The sequence below is a fragment of the Triplophysa rosa genome, linkage group LG12, assembly GCF_024868665.1.
Source record: "Triplophysa rosa linkage group LG12, Trosa_1v2, whole genome shotgun sequence".
Taxonomy (NCBI): domain Eukaryota; kingdom Metazoa; phylum Chordata; class Actinopteri; order Cypriniformes; family Nemacheilidae; genus Triplophysa; species Triplophysa rosa.
In genome coordinates, this window is record NC_079901.1 from 25,588,521 (window position 1) to 25,611,215 (window position 22,695).

The 22,695-nt window shown below is 43.9% G+C and overlaps 3 protein-coding genes across 4 annotated transcripts; 2 read left to right on the plus strand and 1 right to left on the minus strand.

The window, feature by feature from the left end:
* The first annotated feature begins 680 nt into the window (after positions 1-680).
* On the plus strand, positions 681-4,923 carry fgf7 (fibroblast growth factor 7). The gene is made up of 4 exons (XM_057348427.1): positions 681-858; positions 1,104-1,513; positions 3,912-4,018; positions 4,096-4,923. Exons 2-4 carry the CDS (start codon positions 1,231-1,233, stop codon positions 4,309-4,311), a joined length of 606 nt encoding a protein of 201 aa, XP_057204410.1. The 5' UTR covers positions 681-858; positions 1,104-1,230; the 3' UTR covers positions 4,312-4,923.
* A 3,316-nt stretch (positions 4,924-8,239) lies between these two features.
* On the plus strand, positions 8,240-11,322 carry dtwd1 (DTW domain containing 1). Its single transcript, XM_057348330.1, has 4 exons — positions 8,240-8,531; positions 10,161-10,304; positions 10,385-10,604; positions 10,899-11,322. Exons 1-4 carry the CDS (start codon positions 8,355-8,357, stop codon positions 11,150-11,152), a joined length of 795 nt encoding a protein of 264 aa, XP_057204313.1. The 5' UTR covers positions 8,240-8,354; the 3' UTR covers positions 11,153-11,322.
* LOC130562967 (NAD(P) transhydrogenase, mitochondrial-like) lies at positions 10,448-22,586 on the minus strand. 2 transcript variants are annotated; one of them, XM_057348329.1, is made up of 21 exons: positions 22,378-22,586; positions 21,713-21,942; positions 21,421-21,638; positions 21,258-21,345; positions 21,057-21,145; positions 20,790-20,977; positions 20,130-20,263; positions 19,849-20,040; positions 19,614-19,767; positions 18,167-18,328; positions 17,922-18,032; positions 17,688-17,833; positions 17,424-17,619; positions 17,114-17,347; positions 16,721-16,881; positions 14,708-14,887; positions 14,464-14,623; positions 12,900-12,981; positions 12,415-12,533; positions 11,764-11,879; positions 10,448-10,560 (listed from the first exon to the last, which is right to left on the minus strand). In XM_057348329.1, exons 1-21 carry the CDS (start codon positions 22,478-22,480, stop codon positions 10,534-10,536), a joined length of 3,090 nt encoding a protein of 1,029 aa, XP_057204312.1. In that variant the 5' UTR covers positions 22,481-22,586; the 3' UTR covers positions 10,448-10,533. The 2 variants fall into 2 exon arrangements, with proteins under 2 accessions (XP_057204312.1, XP_057204311.1); XM_057348328.1 differs by lacking the exon at positions 10,448-10,560 and adding an exon at positions 11,348-11,498.
* Positions 22,587-22,695: the final 109 nt, after the last annotated feature.

Here is a 22,695-nt window from a genome sequence, read left to right on the forward strand (position 1 = left end):
GAAAGAAAATATAAATCAAACAAATACAGAATGACGTAGAAAGATAAAGGTGGTTTCTCACGACACAGTTTTCTGTACACCCCGCACACACCCACCCACCCGTAAAGATTTATGATGTTTCTAAGGTTGAGGAAAACATCCAGCGTTTGCAAATGACCGCGAGCTGATAGATCAGGCCTTTTACGAGCCATCGTTTGGGAAATGAAAGAGTACCTCGGAGCATCTCGAGGTCTGTGGGAAGCCCGTTTGATGTGGCGCACAGGCCAGGTGTGGGAAAGTGTCAAATCCAAACAGGAAAAGTGAACGAGCGCTTGAGCTTCTGCAGAGATGAGCGGTTGTGGCAGTAAATGACCTCTGTTGAGCTTCCTCAATTACGGGCCGCCTCATTAGATTTATTACCCACCAACCACCATTCAGCCGTCAGCCTTTGACTTCAACTTCTGCTTTGATGTTCCACTGTCAAGACCACAACAAATAACGGAGCAAAGCTTCCAACGGAAGAATCCTGAAAGCCACATGTGATTTATCACTGTGGGCGTTTCTCACTGATGGAGTCTGTGTGCAAACCATTCTTACGCATGCCTCTCTCTCTCTCTCTCTCTCTCTCTCTCTCTCTCTCTCGTTCTATGGCACCAGCATCCCAGTGACAGCTGAGTGGCTGAGACGTAATTGCAGGGAAGTGAGGTCAGCAAGAGGCTTTTATCAGAGACTGCACAGCGTTCAGCAACACAAGAAGATGCAGAGCGCAGACGGGCCGTCCCCAAACTCTCTCTCTCTCTCTCTCTCTCTCTCTCGATGGACCGCACTGAACGTTTCTCTGGAATGATCACAACTGAAACGCACAACCTGGAAGCACATGTGAGTAGTTTTTCTTTTCTGTTTCACATCGACAGCGTCATCTCAACACAAGTGAGTTTAAGACACACAGAATGAGAAAGCGATGTTGAAAAAGCCAAGCGCTGATGTTTATCAGTCCAGTCCACCTTTGTGTGTTTGATTAACTGAACTAAATGAACTTTTAAGAAGATTGTAGAAAACATCATGTGAAGGCAGTGAATCAGGTGTGAATGAATAAACTAACGCGTGTCCCGTGACTTCACCAGGAATGAGTCGCTGTGGACTGCAAGAGGATCTTTCAGGCTTTGAGGATTCAATCCGCGGCGGATCTTCTGCGACAGTGAAGACTTTTGCTCTCAGTATGTGGTTCATGAACTCCTTGAGAAAAGTATAATGCGCAGATGGACGCTGCAATGGAAACTGGCAAACTTGCAGTGCAGACTGTGGTTACATATTCTGCTGGTCTTCAGTCACGTATGCGTGTGTGACGGCGATAGGGTCACCGGTCAGACGTCTGCGACCGACTGTTCCAAGCACGAACGCCACACCAGGAACTTTGACTACATGGAAGGAGGGGACGTCAGAATCCGACGGCTCTACAGTCGGACGCAGTGGTTCCTCACCATCGATGAGTTTGGGAACATCAACGGAACACAGGACCCCAACAACTGCTACAGTAAGATCCTCAGCACACACACACATACACGTGTCACACTTCTCCTGTCCACCGGGACCACTTACATTACAAACATCATCATAGAACTCAGAAATCAAGACTTTTCTATTTGAACATCGGCAGAAAAGAACTGTGTGAAGATATATTTGTCTTTCTTGTAAATGTTGCAGTCAGATCTCTCATGAGATTATGAACAGATCTGCTGGTGTGACAGGAGTAAAGAGAGACAGGTGCTGTGTGTATTTATAGCTTTCATTAAAGTGCTAAGGGTCTGAAGTGACCAGGGCTGGATTGGTAATCGGGCACACCGGGCATTTTCCCGGTGGGCCGATGTACTTATGGGCCGAAACGGGCCGGAAAGATGGACGGATTAGAAGCGTGAATCGGGCGCGTATGCACGGAACGAGAATGCAATTGCGAATCCGACATGTATGCAGGAAAGGCAATGACAGCAGCACAACCTACCACTCGACACCAAACCCCCCACCCCCGTCGACACAAATGGTGGAGGTCCGAAGCTGGTCAAAAATGCCAGGGCCAATTTAACGTCCTAGTCCAGCCCTGGAAGTGACTGAGGTACATGTTCATTATAAGTCAGAACTCAAAGTCTGTCAGCTTCACTTAAGACCAAACCAATGGCCGGTTATATGACCTGCTTAGACTCGTCAGTTTCATAAAAAGGTAGATTGGGCTCATTGAAATATGAAGAGTAAGACTGACTTATGGCTAGTCAGTGAAGACTACGCAGTTATAACATGGCTGGCAGTAGTGACAGACGATATATTGCCGTTGTCGATTTATCAGCTGGAATTTGGAATTTTTTCATTATCGGCATCGGCTGATATATTTTTACAAAAGGACGATATTTTTTCCTGTTCGGCCGCCGTACAGCACATTAGTATTTTATTCATAAAAATCCCACTAAGATTGAAAGCTGGCGTTTGCACTAATGTAATGAAAATTGAATAGTAACTTTGTTACTAATGTTAAATGTTTAAATAGTTATATTCGATTCATTATAAAATATGTTTAGCTGCCCACAATTAATACATTTACTCATTTGGCAGACGTTTTTATCCAAAGCGACTTACATTGCATTATACATTTGTTTCTGAGTAATGGTATGTCATGTGTGAACCTTTTCATGTGTTCAAGTCTGTTACGAACTATACACGTAATCCACAATAATTGTTCATTTACTTCCACCAGTTTTCTGTATGTCTCTTTTTTGGATTTGTGTTATATCGGCCAATCGGCCACAGTACTCAAAATCCAAAGCCTGTGTTCTAGAAATAAACAGATCAATCATACCTAAAACTTTATATCAATGTTTTTGTACAGAATGATCGCACACTTAATAAGCACTCAATCATTATTCCTATCAATAATATTTCATCATTTTGATTTAGATTCATGTTGGCTTTAGTACCGTGTGAGAAGGTTAGCGTGTTGGCGTGACGGCGAGCATCTCTGCTCTGGAGGGAAAAAGATTACATCAGCTGGCGCAGAAAATAAGGAAAATTGATAGAGCCAGATGTGTCTGACAACTGCACGCACAGACAGACACACACAGAGAGAGAGAGAGAGAGAGAGAGAGAGAGAGCGAGAGAGAGAGAGAGGGTACGAGAGGGGCGGACGAGTGCGCTGTGGGAGAGAAAATCAGACACATTGTGAGGTTCTGTCAAAGACCTGCCGTGACAGCACATTATTATACCAGAACACACACACATCACTGTCTCTAACCTCACTTCATCTTCACTGAAACTAAATGAGCTGTATATATGAAGAGTTTGCTTCCAAAATGAGATCACTCCTTTTTTAAAGGTTTTCAAAAATCATGTTTTTTTATTGTGCATTACAATTCATATCAATCAAACTGCAGTTGTATTATTTTGATTTAAGCCATTATAACTCCCAAAAATACAGCTAACACAATAAAAACACGATGACGTAATAAAAAACATGATTTTTGAAAAACGTTTAAAACGGAGTTTTGACATTTTGGAACCAAACTCTTCATATACTGTATAGACGGTTTCAGCGGCAACAACATAAACAAATGTTATGTGGCCCAAACTTAACTTCCATTAGACCTCCACAAAGAATCAATTACTGTTGAGTAGTTTTAATTTAATTGAATGCAACTAATATTCAATAAAACATGAACATAAATGAAAAATAATATCAATTAAATATGAACTAAATTGTTATATTCTAACCAAACACAGACCAGAAGTTCACTTCAGGATGCTGCATGCGTCTGATGACACGGCCTAGAGAAGAGAATGAGTTCATCTTGTTGTTTTCACATTGTAGAACTTCCTTTGAGTGGTTTCTGACAGCTTGTCATTGGATGTGTTTATATTGTGTCTAATGTGGATGTGCGGGTGTGTTACAGGTGTTCTGGAGATCAGGACTGTCTCTGAAGGAGGTGTGTTGGCCATTAAAGGACTGAAGAGTCAGTATTATATTTCCATGAATCGAATGGGAACACTGCAGGGGAAGGTAAACGTCTCATTCATTCAAACACACATCATCTGCTGTTGAAGAAATCTGAACGATGACACTTCTGTCTCACACAGAAAGAGTACAACGACAGCTGCGACTTTAAAGAAGTGTTTCTAGAAAACTACTACACGGCGTACGCCTCTGTGAAATGGACTAAAAACGGAAAAGAGATGTTCATCTCTCTGTCACAAAAGGGCCGGCCTCTGAAGGGAAAAAAGACGAGAAAAGAAAGCGTGGCTTCTCACTTCATTCCTAGAAAGTGCAGAGAGGACGAGCAGACGCTGGCGTAACGTGAACGTCACATATTTATACATCATCATCAGAGAATATCACACGCTTCATAAAGATTCTGGAGGTCACGTGATGAGCATCATAGAAATGGTTTCAGTTTCAAACTGTTTCAAAGTTATTTTGTATTTCAGGTGTGAGCCAACAACAATACCAGACAATAGAAATGTCTGCATTCACGGCTCATGGCTTGATTTTCAGCACCTCGACATTCATCCTGTACCGTCAGACACATTCCACTCATGTTCTCCTACATTTCGCTACAATTTCAATCGGAGTCGACATCACATCCCAACTGAGCCTGATCAAACTGTGCAGAATTCAACAACGCCTCATAGTCTTATAGTAACAATCAGGTCCAGTAATATTATCTGAGAAATGCGAGTTGCTTCAACAAGAGTTTGACCGTATTTCATTTTCACATTATCACTCCGTCCGAATTGATTGTGTACATAGTTTTGTTATTTATGATATTTATGTAAGAAGGACTGCTAAAATAATGACCGTATAAACACCAGACTTCTGTATCATTGTGCTGTAGACACAAAACATTTTCTTTTGCTGCTATGAATAATAAAATATGAGGTCTTTATATGACAATAAAATATGTATATCCTTTCTACAGAGCAATGCATTCCGGGAATTATTTACGTGTGATAGTCTGAGAAATCACTTGCACGGTTCACATCAGCCTCATTTATTTGTGATAAATGTGATTAGTATCTGTGTAACACGTGTGTGAATATCACATATTAAACCCTGTGTGAAATGACAGCGTTTATGCAGAACAACATGATTCCTGTGAAAGAGAGAAGCTCAAACCTGCTGCAAGACATGTCAAGTCCTGCCACGACAAAAGAACAACCAGCACAACACAACACACACAAACTGATCCTGTCACCAATACAAATGTGCTCTTTTTCTGTTTATATTGAGATGTATATTTAGATAGTTTAAACGTATTATTTATTTTTTATTTTAAGTTTGCCTTTAATTGTACAGCTTAGTGATGGAGAGGACAGGAAGTGAAGTGAGAGAAAGAGAGAAGGGGTGGATTCAGGAAAGGACCACGACACGGGAATCGAACCCGGGTCGCCCGATGCGCAACCGCGCCACGTGTCAGAGCACTGCCCACGAGGGTATCGGCTCCGATGATACTTTATACTTTTATTTTTATCTTAATCTGTATTTGTGCATGATTATATTTAATTTTCCTGTGCTTTGGCAATGTAACATTTGTTTTATCATGCCAATAAAGCTTCTTTGAATCTTGAATCTGGGAGAGAGAGAGCGAGAGGGAGTAAAGCCCCTGTGACCCAAACAAGACTAGAGTAAGGTGAACATTACTGCCAAGTCACGCAAAGTTGGTTTTAGCAGATAATTTGTAACATGTTGTGAAAGTAAACACGCTGCTCTCCCTTGAAGGCCAGACATGAGTGATGTGAGCTCACACTAACACTCACCTCCCTCCGTCTGCATCACGATTTCTCACTTTCATCTCATTCATTTACTGACATCACTGTTTCTAAAGCTTTGTTTGAATCCGTCGGTCAGTCAGTTGTGTATTCATCTGGTGTTTGTTTGTTGTCTGGTCAGGCGTGTCACCTGCAGACATTCTCATTGAGTTCCATCAAAACAGCATCATTGGAGTTCTGAGCTCTTTCTCTTCCTATCATCCTGTGACAGCCATTCCCCCACTAACATGTGACATCTAATGTAACTCACAACCCTCGTCTCATTCTAACATTCTTTCAGAGAGAGAACCACATCTGCGTCTTCTGATGGAGAGAAACACAACACAAACACAGTGACATTCACAACATTTTATTTGTGATTAATAAACTGGCACCGCCCTTTTTGAGCCTACACACGAAAATGCAGTGTTGCACCAAAAATGCTTGTAACTCATGAATTTTTTGGAGTACAGATCTAAGGTTGGTCTCATTTGAAAGAAAACAAATTGCAGATTTTATTTCTAAAGAAAAATCACAAAAAAATAGTTTAAGTTTGTTTTTCTTTTATAAAAATATACATTGATTTTTTTTTGTTTCAGCCTAAAAATGAAAGATGTTATAGTCCCAAGTCTCACCAAGTGTTGTGTCGAGTTTGATCTTGTTATAATAAAAATTGACCATTTTGTGGGTCTTTTTGCTGCTCTACCACTAAAATCCACTAGGGGGCCACCTAGGTTTGCCAATGCTTGGTTTGACGTCACAAATATATATATATATATTTCACTTTTTATATTTTTTAATAAACAGACACAATGAAAAAATACAAAAGGACAGGGACTGGTGAACAAAAATATATATATATGAAACTATATTTTTGATGCACACTAATTTATAAATCAATTCTCATTTATGAATGAATTACTCTTCCTACATAATTGATTTTGTAAAACACTGATGAAACGTGTATTCTAGAGACTTAGACCTTTCCAACGATATAAGGTTTGTCACAATAAGTTAAGAATTCACATGCCAAATCTTGAAGTAAATCAGCTGTCCCGTGTACGGGACGGTGCAGTTAAGAGGTTTAAAATAACAGAAGAACAACAAAAGATGTAAAATAGTGGATCATTGTGACTGAACAACACTCACAGGATTCGATTAATGAATCACACAGCAGATCTCTCAGGTCAAGACGAGTAAAAATGCTTCTGGCTTTACTCATCTGACATGATCTCTGCTGAAGCATCTCTGATCGGACGTCCCTCAGGACCTTTTAACACCAGCAGCAGCAGCAGCAGCTTCATCCATCACCTGAACCAAACACAACACAAACAAACCTCACTGGATTCACGCACTCCTGTCTGTAACACGAACACAAAACAAGGAAAGAAATGAAACCTTATTTCTCTCTCATGTGCTCCAGACAGGACGGACTGCTGAAGTTTCACTCGACTCTGAAGCGTCTCCAGATTGTTCTGAAGGGATTCAGTAATGTCGGTTGGAAACTGAACTCGGGCTTTGAGGTCTCGGTATAATTCCCCAGAGTGACTGTAGAGACGAGAGCACGGCTCTTGATTCTCCTCACACGTCACTGGCCACTCCACCTGAAACATGATGAAAACTGACCAGATCAATTCAACTCAGACTCTTCAGCCAAGCGGTCAGTGAACTTTCAATTCTTAAAGAAGTTGTTTTCTATACAGAAGAACTTACTGTTTCAGTTTTATAACACTACACAAACATTTGAACAAAATATAAACATTTATTATATATGGAAGATTAAAAACTGAAACCGGAAGTGAATCTGGACCCGTGTTTACATCTTGTGACGCGGTCTATAGACACAAAGACAAACCATGCCATGCCTCTATGACACTAGTGAAACATATAGAAGTTACTCATTACAATTAGGGCTGCACGATTATGACAAGAAATATTTTTTACTTTCACCTCAATATTGTATTTGCGATTATTATTGTCGATGAATAGATTTTACTTTGAAATGTTTTATAACAACTGCATGCCATATTCTTTCTAAAACGTCCAAAGCTAAATAATATATTGTAAACAACAAACAATGATGGGAGTTACGTTCTTAGTAAACCAATCCCGAATGAGTGGCTGAAGGACTCTGATTGGCCGCTGTATTCTGTGCCCCAACACCCCGCAGATACGCACAGAGTTGGACAGCGGTCATTGAGGCTTTCGCGATTATGTATAATTGTGCAGCCCTATTTACTATCTTTACATTATTTCATACAAGTTCATTTGCATAATGAATTATTATGATCAATTATATTAAAATGTGTAATGGACGTTATTTAAAGACCTCAAAGTTAAAGGATGAAGTAGGCTACTCACCAGTTGTTGAGCCCGAATGAATTCCTCCAGTGAGCTCAGCGGCTTTTCTTCAGCGCGTTTCTCCATTCTCCTCCGGCTGCTTGCCGCGTGCCCTCTTGTTGCTGGGTAACCGCAGCCATACTTACTACATCCTGTGCCGTGTAAGTGCTTCCGGTGTGAGACTCGCGCTGGTTTGTTTTGGTTCGGACTGTGAAAGAGGGAAGTAAAGCACACGGTTCGGTTTTGTGGTGATGTCGGATGAGGGAAGCCCTCTCTGGGGGCTAATGCTCGCGTCGCACGGCCCGCTAGATGACGCGCAGCGCGCCGGCCGGATGAAGTGCTCCAGCTGCGGCGCGTCGCGCATGTTCTACTGCTACAGCTGCGGGGCTCTAGTCGGGCTCGACCCGCGCGATGTCCCGAACGTCAAGGTTCGTGAAAACATCTAGAAGAAGCGCTGACGTGCTGTGCGTTCCGAACGGGACATATCCTGCGAGGGGACACCATGCAAACGTCACTGCAAATTAAGAGAAGACGACGTTGTTATTACTGCTCCTTTTGCCAAATAAATTTTAAGCGGAAAGATGAAGAGATCCAGTTGCGTTTTCCCTCTTGAGTTTACACATCAAGAGCTTTACTCTTCGAAGGGAGTAGGGCTTATAGGGACGCTCACACTGTCTACCAAACACATGCAGTCAACGGCGCCGCCATATTGGGAAGGGCAACGCTGCGGATTTCAGTGAAATGTCTGAGTAAAGTGAACTTCAGATGATCGGTTTGTCCGCAGATTCAGATCTAAGACTGAACATGACACAACGTTAGACACTAAAGATATTTTGTTCGCGCGCGGTTGTTTTTTGCTAAAAGCAGCTCAACCCCCGTGTGTACACGTGAGCACAACTTTCATTCGTACACATTTTCATTTGTAATACTTGTGTGTGAGGTGTTGATATATGTGATATTAAATATCTGTTAGACTTTAACCTCGCAGCTTGAACAGAGTAAAGGTGTCGTTGTGTACTCACCTTCATATCGCTACAAACTATTCGATTCTGTGGAAGACAACGCGACGTGCTTAGCGAAACTTGATGTCAGTACAATGAAATAAATCTAAGCTCAAAACAAAAGACGAAAACGCATTTGAAAATAAAGTTTAGAAGTGAACTGAAAACCGCTTCAACGCTTGTTCAGATCATGACGTCACCGCAGCGCTCAACACCACCGTATTGGGAAAAGATCACATGTCCGACATTTCATTGGCGGCTCTTGTATGAATGTGTATACGAGCCAATTGATAATAACAGTGAATATCACGAATAAATATATTTTCCTTGATACGGGTTTTATTGTGCTCTAATCAGATCAGAAGAGCAAGACATTTTCTTTGTGTTGGAAGCTTCTAGTATACACATTCAAGACAATGACAAGACAAATTATAATAAAGATTTACAGTGTGAAAAGATTATAAGAGAAAAAGATTGACGGGAGTGTATTGCAACTTAATGTTGAGCAATTCATCCTAAAGACAGGACAAACAAACAAACAAACAAACGAGAGAATTCTAGAGAGCTCCAAACCCAGGTGGCCAGTTACCAGTATACAATAAGATTTTACCCGTTACAGCTGTACTTTCCCTGCAGAACAAAAAAAGAAGATATTTTGAGAAATGTCTCAGTGGTTCATACAGTGGAAGTCAATGGGGTTCAATGCTCTTTGATGATCAACATTCTTCCAAATATCTTCTGTTGTGTTCTGCAGAAGAAAGAAGCTCACACAGCTTTGAGGAATGAATGTATCTACATTAGTTTTGGGCTAAACTGGCTCTTGATGTAAGATTTGAGAGCTTGAACGGAAGAGTCGGAATATAGAAAACCATACGGATTTCTTCATGATCCTTTTGTTTTTATTCCGTCTTTAGAGAAACAAGCAGCATCAAGTTCAACTTTGTGTTTCATCAAAAGTAGAAATCTGCTGTTGTGCTGTATAGGTTTGATTGATATTGTTTATGGTTGAACTGGACGTTATGAAGTCTGCTTGTTCAAGCTTCTGCTGTTTTTCAGCTGCCCGTGAAGGTGGACATCATCAAACACCCCAATGAAACCGATGGAAAGAGCACAGCGATGCAGGCCAGACTGCTGGCACCTCAGGACGTCACCATCTACACCTACCCCTGCATCCCAGAGCTCGACACGTCTGCTGAAAACGTGAGAGAGCGTGTGAAAGTCTGATAACTCCGTGTGTTATCAGAACGTCTGATCCAGACCTCTGTGTCCTCCCTCCACAGATCGTGCTGCTGTTTCCCGGTCCGGACGCCATGACGGTGGAGGAATTGTGGGAACATTTTTCTGCGGACACTTGCGGCGGAGAGCCGAGACCAAAGAGATTAAAGGTGAAGGAACAGAGCGGTGGGGCCGAAACACACATCTGTCCAATTCACAGAGTGATTTTCATCGACAGCACCTGGAACCAAACCACAAGAATCATCACAGATGAGCGCCTTCAAGGTACAGACAGAACAAAATGCATCATTCCGTTTCAACTTTTCTTAAATGATCACACGAATGACCAAACGAACTATTCTAACAGCCGCCACGGAGGTCTCAATGTAATGCCATGATCAATATAAACTCGACCTATGATTATGGGCTGTAGAATCTCAGTTAATCGCTGACAGTTGAAAGCCAGAATGAAAATCTACGGAGATTTCTGTACCTGAGTGAAGTTCAGGATTTGAATGAAATCTTACTGTCGCAGTGTGAACGTCAGATAGAAACTGATTTTAGTGGATTTCTCTGCAGCTTTACCAAACGTGGAGCTGAAGAGCAGGAGGACGTGTTTTTGGCGGCATCAGCGAGGATCTCCAGACACGTACCTGGCGACTGTAGAGGCCGTTTATTACTTTCTGAAGGATCTTCACAGTCATTATCTTCCTCCGTATGAAGGAGAATACGACAACCTGCTCTTCTTCTTCTCGTTCCTCTATAAACTCATCAATAAAGCCAAACAGACAGCTGGGAAAACGCTAACGTCTGACGCGCTCCAGCTGCGATAAAGTGACTCGGACGCCTTCAAAACTCGTCTCTTTTTATTTCATAGCTGAATTCACCTCAATTTACAGATCCAGTGATATTTTCATTTACAAATCAACGATTGCATGCCATCTCTAATGCTCTCAGCATGACTCATTGAATTGAAGGAAGGCACTTGTGTGTGTGATAATAAAATCAAGTGATTTCTTGAATGATGGTGAATCAGTAATTGGCCTCTCTTATTTTGGCCTGTAAACTGTCGCAGGTCTTCTTGGCGTCTCCCAGCAGCATTGCAGTGTTGGGTTTGTAGAAGATGGGGTTATCAACTGCTGCGTATCCCACACCAAGAGTTCGCTTCATGACAATCACCTGCGCGCGCGCACACACACACGCGCACACACACACACACACACACACACACGGGTCAACAGCTACTAATGCTGCTTTCCCAACAAACCCCCCACACAACCGCACCACAGAGAACATTAGCCGCTGTTCTGCACAACACAGGAATGAAATATGTGTCACATCGCCGCACGAGGCATGTTCATGCTTTTAATAGAGCCGGTTTTGATTTTAAACACCGTTTCTTTAACCTGTGATGTGAAAAACATCAACACAACACATCTCAAACCTGTTTGGACTTCCACACTTCCAGCACGGGCATCCCGGCGATGATTGAATTGGGATCTTCCTGTGCCGCAGAGTTGACCGTGTCGTTGGCTCCGATCACGAGCGCCAGGTCAGTTTCTGCACATTACACACAAACACAACAAACTACAAGAGGAGACTGGACGACTGCTGTAGGACTGGGTTTCCTCCTCTTAACATGCTAGTCTGCGCTAGCTAAACAAAAACACTCGCTGCCCCTGACCACAGAGACGCCAGATGAGGTTGCATGTCTAGGCACCATTGCATCATCAAAATGAATGATGACAAAGATCGCGGCGCTATACAACTGCACGTGTGTGAGACAGTAGTCTGTGAATGTGTGATGTGCGGACAGCACACCTGTAAAACAGCGGGGTGTCATGTGATGGTACGTTACACGCCGGAAACTTTAAAGTCACTAATCGCAACCAAACCAACTGTAAACTCACTCCAGACATGCAAGTTGAAGAAATAACAACTTTAGTTTGGTTTATATGGGTTACACGAGGTCACCAAAGAAGAATGTGATCACGACCAGTATCTCCAGAGCCTCAGTATGCCAAATAAAGAGCAAAGCGAGTACTCGTTTAACAACACCTGAGTAAAGTGTTGTTGTTAGTCATTTCATTCTCACCGGGGAAATCTTCATTGATCTCGTCCATCTCCAGAACCACATCATATGGGACTCCAGCTTCAGCCAATAGGACGTTGAGTTGCCCGGGCATGCGACCCGCCACCGGATGAATCCCAAACCTGAGAGGAACGTTCAGAGCCGTTATTTCATAGGTGATCCTCATATAATCATCCTATAAATGAAGTTCACGCTTGATCTGCTCTGCGTGGTTCTCATGTAAACACTCGGAGAATGTTTTACACTTTCACTCTTTATTTACAGAGTTTCTGATCAGACACAGATGTGTTTTGTCTTCTCTCTAACACAATTCGGCTGCTGACCTGCCAAGTACTTATAAAAAAAAGACGTGAAAAAAACTGAACTCAAATTATTTTGGGGCGTTATTTTAATATTATGCCTAGTTTCAGAGGTCATGACCTCAGGACTCAATATAAACCAGAACAAATTAAACAGTCAGCTCCACAGGAAGTGTGTGTGTGTCTGACCTGACTGTCTTGCCCTGTTCTCTCAACATCTTCACCATGTCAGCGATGGGATACTGCGCCTTCGCTGCACACAAACCCCAGCCTGTCAGAGAAAACACACACAGACACACACGCACACACACACACACACAAACACACACGCACACACAAATTAGATGTTACATGCGCAGGGCTCTTTCATAGGCACAATGCTTTTCATATCAAGATAATAAATGTTATCTAAATCAAATCTGTTGACAGTATTAGATTAAAAGTAAAATATGATTTTATCAGTGCATTAAAGAATTTGACATTTGCAAATATTAAACATGTAGACTCACAATCACACACACATTTGTGTGCTTCATGTAGTAATCCTGTGTTTTAGTCAGTGTGAATCCCTTTAACTTCATGTCTCAGGACCCACATTTGCTTCAGGGTTAGTGCTAATGACCGGGGGAGCGTGGAGAATTCTGTCTTCATCAGTGTGTGTGTGTGTGTGTGTGTGTGTAGTTCAGGGAAATCCATTTGATTACATTCAGATCACAGAGTTTCCCAAACCCCAGATGTCTGCCTGCAGAACAACAACATGAGGATTGTGTGTGGAGGACGCACACACACGCACACACAAGCACACACACGCACGCACGCACACACACACACACGGTCTGTGTGGGTGGGTGAGGGGGTCCTCTGTTCTGAGCTGTAACATGTTTTGAGTTTGGCTATCGTTCAAGTTTAGGGTCACTTACTCTTTGTTTTTACGTAACAATAAACTCATCAAAGCTTTGCAATAACACAAATGTGAGTTTGGGAATTATGTTGTGACTAAAACATTCAAAATAAATGGAAAGTGTTATATCTGATCATCTTTGTGTAGAATTTTATCAAGCAGTTTCTCATCCTGAGTTTAAATCTGACTGATTTCACTTCATTATTTAGGCCAAGTCATCCATTTAGGAACATTTATTAAATAAAATATTTTTATTTACAAATTTTAGAAAGTAATATTAGCACAGTTATATTTTTGTCTACAAAACTCATTTCTGACATTTATGCATGTCAAAAGAGCATGAAAAAAACAAACATTTCCGTGACTCTTAAAGTCTGAATGGTAGACTATCTACACAAATAAACTATTCAGTACATCAGATATGAAATCATTGAATAAACAGAAATCTGTAAATACAGACATCACGGAAGACCATTGTCTCGCTGGAAGTGTGTGTGTGTGTTTGAACATACTAAATGATGTTTATTTGAACATGAGTCTTGATGGGTAGGTTTTGGGTTAGGGGAAGGCAATAGAATATACAGTTTGTCCAGGATAAAAACCATTAAGCCTATGGAAAGTCCCCACAATGAAAGGTGTGTGTGACAGTTTTCTGACCTTTACTGACCTCTAGTGGACACACAATCAGATACAGTGTGCATATTGACCTTTATTCGTATACTTAAAAAGTGCATTACTATAGTCACAATAATCACAGCTCTTTTGTAAAAAAGCAGTTCTTTTCTGTGGTACCCCTGTGTGAAGACAACACCCCTTCAGTTACCCGCACTACATGATGTGTTTGTGTCACACCTGGTGTTATGATGATGCTGTTGGCTTCTTTAATCATTTCAATGGACTGATCCACATTGACTTCAGTGTGTGTGCCGGTGATCTCCATGGGCTTCCCGCCTGCGGTGGAGGACGTTCCATATCCACCCAGAATGACGTTTGGAAGAGAACGATTCATGGCCTGTAAACACCCAGCACACGTCAGCAGAAGAGAGAGAGAGACGCTGATTTGACATATTCATGATATTTATGCATGTTTACTCACCACACACATGATGTAAGAAAGGATTGCACCAGATGAGCCAATCAGAGCGCCAACAATGGTCATGAGGTTATTTTCCAACAGGAAGCCTTCAGCACACAACGCCCAGCCAGAGTAACTGTTCAACACCGTGATGACCACTGGCATATCTGCTCCTCCTATTGCTGCTGTGAGCGTAACGCCCTACACACACACACTTGTGTTTCTCACCATCTCCGGAAGAAGTGCACATGTTGAGTGTTTTAAGGTGTTACGGGTGCTTTTTAGGTTGATTCATTGTGTTTTAGGGTGTTTTGGGGTGTTTCCCCAAACCCCTGAACCCTAAAACACTGAATCACCAAAACACACTGAAACGCCCCAAAACACTGTATCACCATAAAACACACCCAAACGCCCCAAAACACTGTATCACCATAAAACACACCCGAATCACCATAAAACACACCCAAACGCCCCAAAACACTGTATCACCATAAAACACACCCAAACGCCCCAAAACACTGTATCACCATAAAACACACCCAAACGCCCCAAAATACACACAAACACCCTAAAACACACTGAATCACCATATAACACACCCAAACTCCCCAAAACACACTGAATCACCATAAAACACACTGTATCACCATAAAACACACCCTAACGCCCCAAAACACAGGCAAACGCCCTTAAACACACTGAATCACCATAAAACACACCCAAACGCCCCAAAACACACTGAATCACCATAAAACACACTGTATCACCATAAAACACACCCAAACGCCCCAAAACACAGCCAAACGCCCTTAAACACACTGAATCACCCTAAAACACACTGAATCACCAAAAAACACAGCCAAACGCCCCAAAACACACTGAATCACCATAAAACACACCCAAACGCCCCAAAACACAGCCAAACGCCCTTAAACACACTGAATCACCATAAAACACACCCAAATGCCCCAAAACACACTGTATCACCATAAAACACACCCAAACGCCCCAAAATACACCCAAACACCCCAAAACACACTGAATCACCATAAAACACACCCAAACGCCCCAAAACACACCGTATCGCCATAAAACACACCCAAAATACACCCAAACGCCCCAAAATACACCCAAACACCCTAAAACACACTGAATCACCATAAAACACACCTAAATGCCACAAAACACACTTAATCACCATAAAACACACCCAAACGCCCCAAAACACACTGAATCACCATAAAACACACCCAAACGCCCCAAAACACACCGTATCACCATAAAACACACCCAAAATACACCCAAACGCCCCAAAATACACCCAAACACCCTAAAACACACCCGAATCACCATAAAACACACCCAAACGCCCCTAAACACACTGAATCACCATAAAACACACCCAAACGCCCCAAAACACACCGTATCACCATAAAACACACCCAAAATACACCCAAACGCCCCAAAATACACCCAAACACCCTAAAACACACCCGAATCACCATAAAACACACCCAAACGCCCCAAAACACACCGTATCACCATAAAACACACCCAAAATACACCCAAACGCCCCAAAATACACCCAAACACCATAAAACACACCCGAATCACCATAAAACACACCTAAACGCCCCTAAAAATCACACTGAATCACCATAAAACACACCCAAACTCCCCAAAAACACACTGAATCTCCATAAAACTCACCCAAACGCCCTTAAACACACTGAATCACCATAAAACACACCCAAACGCCCCAAAACACACTGAATCACCATAAAACACACCCAAACGCCCCAAAACACACTGAATCACCATAAAACACACCCAAACGCCCCAAAACACACTGACACACTCTAAAACACACAGAGACAGCCTACAAGGGTGGTTCAGTGTGCTTTAGGGTGGTTCATTGTGTTTTAGGGTGTTTCAGTGTGTTTGGGAGCCTTTCTGCGTGTTTTAGGGCGTCTCAGTGTGTTTTAGGGTGTCTCAGTGTGTTTTAGGGTTTATAAGATATGAGGTTGAGCTCACCATGACAGTAGAGAGACCGGACACACCCAGCAGACAACCCATGCCTGTGTTAAAACTGTCAGTCAGCATGAAGGGCACCATCCCCCCCACAGACGCCGCCATCAGACCCGCGTTTAACATGTGACGCCCTGGCAGGAGCAAAGGAGCCGAGTCCAAGACCCCTGAAGACACACAGAAGACTCAGATCAGCGGTGAATCTGAGTGAGGGAGAAATTCACAGCCCATAATACTGTGATGCAAATTGTAAAGTTTTGTGCAGAGAGTTAAAGGTCATGTTTCAGCTCTCAAGCTCTCTCTTTCAAGAGTTGGTGTGACAGTAAATGAGACGGCTGGACTCTGATCACAGCGAGAAGCGTGTTCACAGAGATAAAGCATCTGCTTGATTTGAATCACCCTGCAGTTTGCCGTAAGCAACCAGAGATCCACTGAAGGTCACGCCGCCGATGTAAGTGCCCAGGTAAGCCACGATCTTCAGCATGTGTGCCGCCGGGTGGACGTCCAGGTGCGGATATTCGATCATGAACTCAGCGATGCAGGTGAGAACGGCAGCCAGACCCACCAGACTGTGAAAGGCAGCCACCAGCTGAGGCAGATCTGTGATCTCGATGCGTTTGGCAATAGTCAGACCTGAGAACACATCAAACCACAGCCCATTATGACCACGTGCTCCATATATGATTGAGGAAACCAGAGTGGTTCTTACCCAGTGTTCCTCCCGTCGCCATGGCGAGAGACATCTGTGAGAGGAGTTCTGGGGAGGGTTTCAGAGCACCCAGTGTAGCTGCAATTCCCCCCGCCACCCCCATCATACCCAGAGCATTTCCCAGCCGGCTGGTGCCCTGAGCGGAGAGCCCAGCAAGAGCACCAACACAACACAAACCTGAGCCCAGGTACATCATCTACAGAGAGAGAGATCAGTGAGCTCATTACAGGTCTCACAGGTGTCACACCTGCAGACATTCACAACCTGCTCGATGCTGTAACCGCCGGCGACAGACACCCCGTAACCACCCACAAAAGCCAGTCCGGGTATAGAGTAGAGATAGTTGTACTCCAGAGGGTCAGTCGGCCTCTTGAACATGTCTAACATCCTCTGAGTGATCAGGAAACCCCCTGAAGACACACGTACAGTTCAGTGTGTGTGTGTGTGCGCGTGTGTGTTATGATGTCACAGATGTCTTTAGGGCGTAGCTGCTCTAACCTGCGATGTTGATGGAGGAAACAAACGCTGCGAGCAGAGCCAGAGTTTCAGGCACAGATGAGGGGGTCAAAGCTCCGCCCATCAGCACCAGACCACCCACCGCTGTCAGACCTGCACACACACACACACACACACACACACACACACACACAGACATACATGTGTGATCTCTCATGACCACCACTGTGTTCCAGCTCCATCACAGAAAAATGTGTTCACTGGTCTCAGGTGAGTGGGGGGGTCACCTGAGATGGCGTTGGTCACTGACATGAGTGGCGAGTGGAGTGCAGGTGTCACACCCCACACCGTGTGATATCCCACAATTCCAGCAAGACCAAAGGTCGTCACCATCTGAGTGAAGGCAGCGTTAGGAGAAACAACACCCAAACCCAACACAGACGCCAGACCTACACAAACACACAATCACAACGATTCTCTCTTCATTCCTTCACTTCAGTCATTTCTTTGTAAAGCTTGTGTGCAGTCACGTGGTTTTCATGGCATGTGAGGCGCAGCTGGAGGGCAGCAAGCAAGTGATTTTCTACAAACCTATGTTTAACAACCTGGTAAGCCCACATTTCTGTCAAACCTTACTTGTAATAAACACTACCTTCCGTTAAAAGAATGAGCCCTTGTTAAACAAAATATCACTGATATCAAATATAAACATGATAACAGAAAAGTTTTATGTTCTTAGTTTGTCGCTGCCTTGAGCCACCTTATGTGGTTTCTTTAAAATAAACGATCTTAACATGAGACTGTTCTTATCCCCGGAATAAGTGCTTGTTCGTTTAACAGTAACATTCGCTTGTGTTGATTTAGACTTCCCTGGTCGTTGTTTTGGTATGTTAAACCTCGTTAAGCGTTTTAGAAAGTCTGTTTGTTTGTTTGTTTGTTTTATTTATTTCTATAGCACATTTCAAAACAACCGCCAGTTGACCAAAGTGCTGTACATTCAGAAATAAAACAGGAGTTATAAAATTCTCGCACCGAATTTGGTGGGTGCAGCAACTCGGAGAGGTAAGCTGGCGATTGATTGTGCAGCAATTTGTATACTAAAACAAGTCATTTAAAATCCACCCTAAGCTTCACTGGGAGCCACTGCAGTGAAAACAGAACTGGGGTAATATGTTCGAATTCACGTGTCCCAGTCAGTAGCCTAGCAGCTGCGTTTTGGACCATTTGTGAACGATCGAGGGAGGCCCGATGAATTCCCTAATAGAGGGAGTTACAATAATCCAATCTAGAAGACACAAAAGCGTGAATTAGTCATTCTAAATTTTCCTTAGACAAAAAGGGTTTAACTCTCGCTAGACGGCGAAGATGAAAAAAACATGATCTGACCACTCCATTTATCTGCTTTTCGAACCTAAGATCAGAGTCAAGCCAGAGACCTAAATCAAGTCATCCGGCTCGGCTCCTCCCGACCACAGATTCAGGTTTACAGGCCATCTCAAGCCATTTTATCTCTGTTTCTCAGTCAATATTCGCATGTCCCTCCTTCATCAACTTTTGCCACACAATAAAAACACCTTTTGGTTTCATGGTTCAATCGATTTGAACAGTCAAGAACGACGCAAAGCACAGGTGTTTAGAGTTTGTGATAGTGAATTCCTATGGAGAATTCCTCATGTGCAAACGACCTCTTAATTGAGTTCATTCCTTCAGTTCATCTGTCTGTATTGTTCTGACCTGCCGTATAGACGCCCGCTGATGTCATGGTGCGTTTAAAGGGAGAGATTTCCACTCGTCTCTCAGCTTCCAGCTCGGCGACAGTCTTGTGTTTAGCGGGTGCAGGTGGCGGTGCAGTCTTTGGCAGAGGGGAAGGGAAAAGATTCTTTCCATCCTTGAAACAAATAAGAAATTAAACAGAAATGAATATTCGATTTACAGCAGCTAATTTCTAGTTATTGATGTGTTGCGGTACCTTCATGACCACAGTTCCTCTGATCACATGATCCAGCGTCCCGTAATCAAACTCATCCACGGGCTGAAAGTGAAAGTGTTCTTTATCCGGACTGATGGCCTTCAGGATTTTAATGATGTTGTTGGAGTAGAGAGAACTGGACTGTGTGGGCATCTGACTGGGCAGGTCAGTGAAGCCGATGTGTGTCACACCCTACACGACACACACACACGAGTGACGCTGACGGACGCACACGACTCTCTAAACTGTCATGCTGATGGAGAGAGAAGATGCACAGATACCTGATGGATGTACAGCTCTCCAGGTTTAGTGGTTTGGATGTTTCCTCCGGCTTCTGCGGCTAAATCCACCACCACCGACCCATCACGCATCGTGTCCACCATCTCCCGCTTGATGAGGACCGGAGCTTTTTTACCTGCGTCAAACACACGGGATTCACACAAGAGTCAGTGCGCTTGCAAAGTTCTGAATGAGTGACAGAGTGCATGCACGTGTGTGTGAGTGTTTGTTTATTTGTGTGTGCGTGTTTGTTTATTTGTGTGTGCGTGTTTGTTTATTTGTGTGTGCGTGTATTTGTTTGTTTGTGTGTGTGTGTGTGTGTGTGTGTGCGTGTTTGTTTATTTGTGTGTGCGTGTTTGTTTATTTGTGTGTGCGTGTTTGTTTATTTGTGTGTGCGCGTTTGTGTGTATGTGTGTGTTTTGTTTATTTGTGTGTGTGTTTGTTTATTTGTGTGTTTTTGTTTATTTGTGTGTGCGTGTTTGTTTATTTGTGTGTGTGTGTTTGTTTGTGTGTGTGCGTGGGAAGGGTAAACCCTACGGTATGGGGACAAAATGTCCCCACAAAGATGGCAATATCCAAATTTTTTTTTGTCCCCATGAGGAAACAAGCTTATAAATCATACAGAATTAACTTTCTGTGTGTGTGTGCGCATGTGTAATCACCGGGTATAAGAGCAGTGCTGATGATGATGTCCACATCTTTACACTGTTTGGAGAACAGCTCCATCTCCGCCTCCAGAAACTCTTTGGACATTTCTTTGGCGTAACCCCCGACCCCTTCACCCGACTCTTTGATTTCCACCACCAGCGGCTCGGCCCCGAACGATTTAAACTGCTCCAGTGCTGCGGGTCTAATAAACACATGAAGAGAGTGAGACGACAGCGCTCTGATGATATCTGTGATTGACATGTGTCGGTCTGATCTGGGACCTGGTGTCAAATCCTCTGACTATAGCTCCCATTGATTTAGCTGCACCTGCTGCGGCCAGACCAGCCACACCTCCACCGATCACCAGCACCTACACACACACACACACACACACACACACACACCCTTTGTGTTGCACGAGACACTAGTTTTGATATCTTGTATATATGTGTGTGTGTGTGTGTGTGTGTGTGTGTGTGTACCTTAGCCGGAGGAACTTTCCCAGCTGCTGTGATCTGACCAGTGAAAAAGCGTCCGAAGTGATTCGCTGCGAGAACCACAGCTTTATACCTGCAGCAGAACAATGACCACACCTTTATCAAAGAGTTTTCATTGGAACGAAGATTGCCAGAGAGACCTTCTCACCCTGCGATGTTGGCCATGGAGCTGAGGGCGTCGTAACCCTGGGCGATGGTGACCCGGGGCACCTGATCCATAGCGAGTACAGTACACTGCCGTTTGGCCAGTCTGTCCATGAGCTCGGAGTTCTGTGCCGGATAGATGAAACTCACCAGTGTAGATGTGGGCTTCAGCAGTTCGGCCTCGTGTACTCGCAGCGCTTCGTTAAAGACCGGCCCTCGGACCTGCAACACAGCACACATCAGTCCCCCGCTCAAAGCCGAGCGGATTCTCCAACATCACGCGCAGACGTTCTGACCTTCAGGACCAGATCTGATCCCAGCGCTCCCTTTGTGTCTGTGATCTGAGCTCCTGCGGCCCGGTACTGATCGTCAGAGAACTTGGCTTCCCGTCCGGCGCCGGACTCCACCTGCACCCTGAAGCCCTGCTTGACCAGCGTCTCAACGCCCGCCGGCGACACCGCCACCCGACGCTCATTCTGGAAGATCTCTTTAGGAACGCCTACCAGGACGTCTTTATATCGTATGCCTATCACACACATAGAGGTTTGACATGGGCCATCTGTGTTTAGTTTTCTGCACACACACTGTGGAGCCGCTCAGTGACACGCTCGGATCAGCTAACACATTTCTCTCCATAATTGGCGCTGCGTCATCCAATCAGAGACGAGCAGCAGACATTATTCAACTCTTATTGGCAGAAGTCCAGCGAGACAGGACTGCCCTCGCAAACTAACACACACGGTTTAAAGCGACACACAAGCGCATGGCAGGAATGAAAGTGACACGGTGTCATGAGGACACTTTGCGACACTCGTTTCACCTCTACGCGACCTCTCTCACTCCAGGCCTTAGGTTTGAGCTCCACATGAGCAACACTCATAAGTGCTCTTTCAATCTTTCTCTCGTCTGTAACGGCAGCAGTGTAACCTCACACGAACTCTTTCTGGAACTCTCGTCTCACCTTTCTGAGTCTGTTGATCACACAGAGCAGGGAACGTCTGGAAGAATCTGGTCCCCGGTGTCCTCCGCAGGGCCGCGGAAGAGCAGCGCAGCAGGCAGGACATGATTCAGACGGATCCTGAGGAACACGACACACACTGTCAGATTCTCACACACATGTTCCTGCAGCAGTGCAGCTGGACTCAGAGCGCCGCCGGCCCGCAGGGTGACACCTGCAGCTCTCGCGAGAAAACTGACCCGTGACGAGACAGCCAGGACAAATGCCAAGACACACACACATCCAAATCACAGAAACACTTCACAATCCACACACACTTCA

What these genes read in the sequence shown, in the direction of transcription:
- fgf7 (XM_057348427.1), top strand. Translation starts at nt 1,231, where the DNA reads ATGCGCAGATGGACGCTGCAATGGAAACTGGCAAACTTGCAGTGCAGA. An exon ending in GGACCCCAACAACTGCTACA is followed by an intron (nt 1,514 to 3,911) that starts GTAAGATCCTCA and finishes GGTGTGTTACAG; the next exon opens with GTGTTCTGGAGATCAGGACT. An exon ending in TGGGAACACTGCAGGGGAAG is followed by an intron (nt 4,019 to 4,095) that starts GTAAACGTCTCA and finishes TGTCTCACACAG; the next exon opens with AAAGAGTACAACGACAGCTG.
- dtwd1 (XM_057348330.1), top strand. Translation starts at nt 8,355, where the DNA reads ATGTCGGATGAGGGAAGCCCTCTCTGGGGGCTAATGCTCGCGTCGCAC. An exon ending in GCGATGTCCCGAACGTCAAG is followed by an intron (nt 8,532 to 10,160) that starts GTTCGTGAAAAC and finishes GCTGTTTTTCAG; the next exon opens with CTGCCCGTGAAGGTGGACAT. An exon ending in TCGACACGTCTGCTGAAAAC is followed by an intron (nt 10,305 to 10,384) that starts GTGAGAGAGCGT and finishes CTCCCTCCACAG; the next exon opens with ATCGTGCTGCTGTTTCCCGG.
- LOC130562967 (XM_057348328.1), bottom strand. Translation starts at nt 22,480, where the DNA reads ATGTCCTGCCTGCTGCGCTGCTCTTCCGCGGCCCTGCGGAGGACACCG. An exon ending in CAGCACTGCTCTTATACCCG is followed by an intron (nt 20,264 to 20,789) that starts GTGATTACACAT and finishes TGTTTGACGCAG; the next exon opens with GTAAAAAAGCTCCGGTCCTC. An exon ending in GGCGACGGGAGGAACACTGG is followed by an intron (nt 17,348 to 17,423) that starts GTAAGAACCACT and finishes ATGTGTTCTCAG; the next exon opens with GTCTGACTATTGCCAAACGC.